At 39.2% G+C, this 6,000-nt stretch overlaps 1 protein-coding gene across 1 annotated transcript in view; it reads right to left on the bottom strand.

Annotated features, from left to right (window-relative positions):
• Window positions 1–933: 933 nt before the first annotated feature.
• The window catches only part of LOC112449072 (ATP-binding cassette sub-family C member 4-like), a 42,960-nt gene continuing 37,893 nt past the window's right edge, over window positions 934–6,000 (bottom strand). Inside the window, exon 7 of the mRNA XM_025000156.2 lies at window positions 934–2,776. Within this exon, the coding sequence (XP_024855924.2) occupies window positions 2,750–2,776 (27 nt within the window). The 3' untranslated portion in view covers window positions 934–2,749. The remainder of the gene's footprint in view (window positions 2,777–6,000) is intronic.

Below are 6,000 nucleotides of genomic sequence, written 5' to 3'. Positions count from 1 at the left end.
AGTTTAACAAATGAGAGGTGCTCAGGGTATTACAGAAATATGAGTTACTTAGGATGATGATGGAGAAGGCAATGGCACCCGACTCCAGTACTTTTGCCTGGAAAATCCTATGGATGGAGAAGCCTGGTAGGCTGCAGTCCATGGGGTCGCTAAGAGTCAGATATGACTGAGTGACTTGATTTTCACTTTTCACTTTCATGCATTGGAGAAGGAAATGGCAACCCACTCCAGTGTTCTTGCTTGGGGAATCCCAGGGACGGGGGAGCCTTGTGGGCTGCCATCTATGGAGTCACACAGAGTCGGACACGACTGAAGTGACTTAGCAGTAGCAGGATGATGACGGATCTAAAGGTGACTTCCTAGAAGAGGTGACGACGGGGCTGACCCTAGAAAATGAGATTTCTCCCCTTCATGGACCTTCTCCTCTATTTTTTAAACCAGAGGGTACTGAGGAGAATCACTAACTCATCATTTTGACTTACACCTCAGTCATCAAGAGTTTCCCCCACAGGACATCTTTATCACCTACCTTTGGAGCTGTGACACAGGATGTGAGGGGACATGGAGATGTGCTGTTCAGACCTCCCTTCAAGCACTCGTTGCACAGTTGCTGGAGATGCTGCCAGTGGGCAACCTTAAACCACCAGGCTGCATGCAATGATCCTTCTAGGTGGAGGTATAAAGACAGGCCACTGGATGTGTCAGGACAACCCTGAAGGGCCATCTTCACTCCAGATGCCCCATGGGATAAGCTAAGGTCATCCAGCCAGTGATCCAGCTTGATCTTTCCTTCTGCCCTATCCCGTTTCTTCCCTCCTGATTCCACAGTGTTGATTCCAAGGGCAGCCCTGATAAACATCCCTAAACTAATGCACTAAACTCAATCAGAGTCTGCATTCTAGAGAACCAGCCTGCAATATGTATCAGAAAACATTCCAGTACTCAGGGAGGACTTTTATTTGAAAATTACTGGTTACACATGAACATTTTAAAACCCCCAAATAAAATACAAAATGGTGGAAAGAAGGACTTTTTGTGTGACTATCATTACCTTTGGTTTAAAATCTACAACCAAAAGGAAATTCAGTTGTATATTAATAAAAGAAAACTATTACATTTAAATGCATGAAAGTGCCATTTTATATAAAAGGCTGAATGTTAGCAGTTCCACATGTTCAATCTAATAGAAAAAAGCCATTAGCATTTGAAATTTAGAGAACATTATACTTATGAATAACTCATGGATAAAAGATATAATTAATGAATTAAATTAGGAATTAGATAATACATAATACTTTGGCTAGTGATTGGTGGTAAGTATCAAAACTTGTAGGTTGTAGCTAAAGTGGATTACAGAAAAATTGTCAGGTTTATATACTTATGTTAGAAAAATAATGATATTACTAATCTGTTTCCAATTTAAGAATTTAGAGGAAAAAAATCTCAAAATACAGGAAAAGTTGAAAGAATGATATGATGAACTAGAAAGAAAAACAGAATATCAATCAAGCAATAATCTGATTCTTTGAAAATAGGGAAAAGTTATACAAGATTATTCATAAAAAATGAGAAGCCTCAAAGAAAACTAAAAGGCCAAAAGAACACAGAGATGATGCAGAGATTAAACATGTAAGATATTGTGAATAAATTTATGCCAATCAAGCTCAAAACTCACAGGAAAAAGATCTACTTCTAGAAAAGTGAAACTTACCAAAATGACTCTGCAGAAATAAAACACTGAAGAGGAAGCACGTAATTACCGAAAGTTACCCAGACAATGATGGCTGCACAACACTGTGAGTGTGACTAATGCTAAATCGTGTGATTAAAAATGGTTATATGACAAATTTTATGTTATATATATTTTACCACAATTTTTTTAATGTAAAAAAATAAAATCCTCTATCTAGAAGACAGTCTAGATAACATGTCTGTCTTTCATTAGCAAATCCCCTAGAGGGGTTCCTACTTTGATAAGGCATATTTTCTCTTCCTTCTCTTTTAGAGGGCTTCCCCAATGACTCAGCGGTAAAGAATCTGCCGGCAATGCAGGGGACACAGACAAATGTACAATATTGCCCTTCTGTATTTTAACCACATATTTTTTGGAGGGTGACATTTCTCTCTTCTATACTGTCGCTTAAACTACATGTACTGTATGTTTTTCCTATTACTTTTCTCTGTAGTATTTTAACCAGAGGTCTTTGAGTGGAAAATGGAAAATAATTCTGTTAAAGGAAGTGGTGACACAAAACAGCAACTTCACACAATCTTCAAGAATCTGTAATATAATTAGAAAGTAATATGTAATTCTGGGAACAATAAAAAAAAAAAAATTGTGAGAACTTTGTCTCAAATCTTAGAAAATAAGTTTAGCTCCAGAGTCTCTCAAGACACAAAACCTGGGAGACACCTTTTATTGGTGGCCTGCACCTCTGATTTGGATAAAAAAGAAAATAGTATAACACATAAATAAACACAATAAATCCTTTTGTAAGAGCTTGAAATCACTGAGTGAAGTTGGAGAAAAATTATAGATTAATATCTTATAATATGTCAATATCTGTTGCTGGTGTAAAAAAAAGAACATAATTTACTCAGTGCAGAAACCAATTGGAACAATGTCTTTGGAATAGATGTGAACTCATGGTAGAATCACAGAGTAGACCCAAAAGTTGTGAAGGCGGAGTGTTGTCCATTGGCCATTCATAATATTCATAATCACATGGTCACTGTGAGTGATATCTGGTTATTCGCTTTCAGAGTGCACCTGAGGCTGTGGGTAGGGGAGACAAAAACAACACATTTATGCGTTTTAAAGTCCTTCTCCTAAGGAAACACATTCATAGGCCCACTGGTTCATGTGAAGCAAATCATATCACTACTAGAGGCACAATAGGAAAAACCAGGGGTGTATTTATTCTATGGAGGAAGAAGCCCCATTAAAACCTTCACTGGGGCTGGACATAATGCCAAACAACCTGTAGATACACTTGAGTTCTGATCATTCTGATTCACAAATATGTTTTTAAGACTAGAGTAAATTGATAAGTAAAATCATTTTACTAACTCAAAACCTAGAAATTAAAAACAAGGTAACAAAGAGGCTGGGAAATCTATTAATAGTACCTGACCAAGGGTTTCTCATTTTCACATATAAAATGAGCACAACAAATTTGGATGTTAATATCAGGGTGTAATCCCTATATTTTATAAACTCTGATTGACAAGCATCAAAAATAAGGAGTAGGAAATGAAGAATGCATAATACTATGTTCTTGCCTGGAGAATCCCATGGACAAAGGAGCCTGGTGGGCTACAGTCCATGGGGTCACAAAGAGTTGGACACGACTAAGTGGCTAATACACACACACGTAGTCATTAAAAAGGATGAGATAACCATATGCATTGATATAATCTAAGATATAACATTAAGTGAAAAAAAGAGAAAGAACAGCTATCATTTGTACTTAGAAACAGGAAGTTTCTTCCTGATACACAGAACATCTCAACAGAACAGTCAACAGTGGTGCTGGGACTCCACCGTAGAGGAGCTGTGTGACGATAGGAATGGATAGTGATTTACTTTTTGTTCATAAATTTTAAAAAAGTATTTTTAAAAGTTTTTATATTTTGTAGCATTAGATAAGATATGTGTTTTAAAATCTATTATTATAAATACATTTTAATTGTTTAGAGCAGTGGTCCCCAACCTTTTTGGCACCAGGGACCCAGTTTCTGGAAGACACTTTTTCCACAGACCGGGCAAGAGGAGGGTCAGGTGTAAAGTGAGCAATGGGAAGCAGCAGCTGAAGTTTGCTCCTTTGCACACCATTCACCTCCTGCCATGTAGCCCAGTCCCTAACAGCCCATGGGCCATACCAGTCTGGCCAGGAGTTGGGGACCCCTGATTTAGAGTCTCTAAAGCTACTTAGAACTATGATAGGTGTACTTTTTATTACTGGAAGGCAAGTCTTCTGTCTACAGCCTTTAAAAAAATGATCCCACTTTTATACTGTAAAACGCTCTATATTCTCAAAGCCCTTAAGCATCTGCTCTCTCATCTGCTCTCTCATCTCATCCCTGTAATAAGTGTGAAGAAGCCAGCAGGGCTGTAATCCTGCTCTACACATAGGTGAAGACCTGAGGCTCAGAGGCCCTGGGGGACACAAGCCCACGTGGATGCTAAGTGCCTCCTCCATCTATTCAAATGGGTCCAGGCTCCCAGAGCTTGGATATGAGGATTTTATAGTTACACACTGGGAACAAAGAAACTTCAGAAAACCTCAACCAGCTCTGCTTCATCACAGAACAGAATGGATGACAGGCATTCATTCTTTGAGCTGAACTGTGTCCCCTCCAACTTTACATGTTGAAGTCCTAAATACCACAGTACCTCAGAATGTAACTGTTTGGAGACAGCATCTTTAAAGAGGCAATAAAGTTAAAATGAAGTCATACAGGTGGGTCTTAATCTAACAGACTGGAGTTAGATTAAGAAGAGGAGACCGGACACAGGCTTGCACAGAGGGAAGAGCATGTGAGACACAGAGGGAAGATGGCCTCTCCAAGCCAAGGAGAGAGACCTCAGAGGAAACCAACCCTACCGACACCTTGACCTCAGACTTCCAGCCTCCAGGGCTGTGAGGAAATAAGTTTCCATTGTTTAAGTCACCTGCTCTGTGGTCTTTGTATGGCAGCCCTATCAAACTAATGCCCCCTCCAACTTTATGTATCTAAAAGGTACTTTCTCTGCTATTTCATCGATCAGGGTCAATCAGACAGTGATAAACTCGCCTGAACTATTTGTTCAAGAAAATGTGATGTGGAAGCACCTTCTCCCAGATTTTCTTTTCAGATGAATGAATTCTGTTCTATCAGTGAAACCTTGTGACTGAGGCTAATGCTCCTGGTGTTACAGCTCTGAACAATACATTGATACCTAATGCTTGCACATTCAAAAAACTGATAATCTGACAGTTTATCCTCCTAAGAGGATGCAGAGTATGCAGAAATAATGTCAGGATGGGATGAGAATCAAGAATTGCATTTGTTTCTGTAGAGGTGACCTGAGCCTGTGGCAGGACTGAAATCTAAGAGTGAGGTTCTGTCACCCTGTGAACTTGAGTGATCGCCTCCACCTTGGCTGCCACGTGAAAGAAGCAGTGTTCTCAGACTCGGCACAGAACACAGAAACCAGGACTGCACTCAGCCTCCCAAGAAATTCCCCCTCTGTCTCCCTGGACCAGCTCAGTGACCTTGGGTGAGCCCTGGACCAGTCTCTTCATCCATGACATGGGATAAAAAAGGGCAGTCATGCGGATTAAGTGAAATCATACATGCAAGAACTGTGTAAAATAAATGATAAAGAACTATACAAATGTAACTTACCATTAATATTGTTAGAGTAGGGGCAGGATTACTAGACCAGGAATCACAAGATTTCTAATTCTATGACCTATGTCTGCTTCTGTACATGTCATATGTGACACTTGGTTTAAAACATATACTTAAAGAACAGATTTCTAACTCTGTGTCTGCTGCAAACTAGCTTAACACCAGTTCTATACATGGGACCACATTCCTTCTAAGAGGACTTAGTTTCCTCACCTGTAAAATGAGGATGTTGAATGCTATTATCTTATCTGAAAATATCTAAAATTCTGAGATCAGTTTCTCATTACTCAATGTCTAGCTCATACATAAGGATAATATAGTTTTTCAATGAACACTTGGACACATAGGTGGGGACACCTCTCTTTGATGTGTAATGCCTAAGTTATAAAGAACAAAAGGGTTTTAAAAGTCCTGACTGTTTTGGGACTAGGTTATGTGGGGAATCACAAATGATTATCCGGTCTCAGGATGGAAACTCTGACTGGGAGACACTCTAGTAGATGAAAGCACTCTGTGACTTTTTGGCACAAAAATTACAGAGCTCCACGTTCATCTTCTTAAAATTTGTATACAGTACAGTACCGACAAAAAGCTATCTCCTAC

Source organism: Bos taurus, chromosome 12 (genome assembly GCF_002263795.3).
Source record: "Bos taurus isolate L1 Dominette 01449 registration number 42190680 breed Hereford chromosome 12, ARS-UCD2.0, whole genome shotgun sequence".
Taxonomy (NCBI): Eukaryota; Metazoa; Chordata; class Mammalia; order Artiodactyla; family Bovidae; genus Bos; species Bos taurus.
The sequence above is the reverse complement of the archived record's forward strand: the minus strand, read 5'-3'. Positions and strand labels throughout refer to the sequence as shown.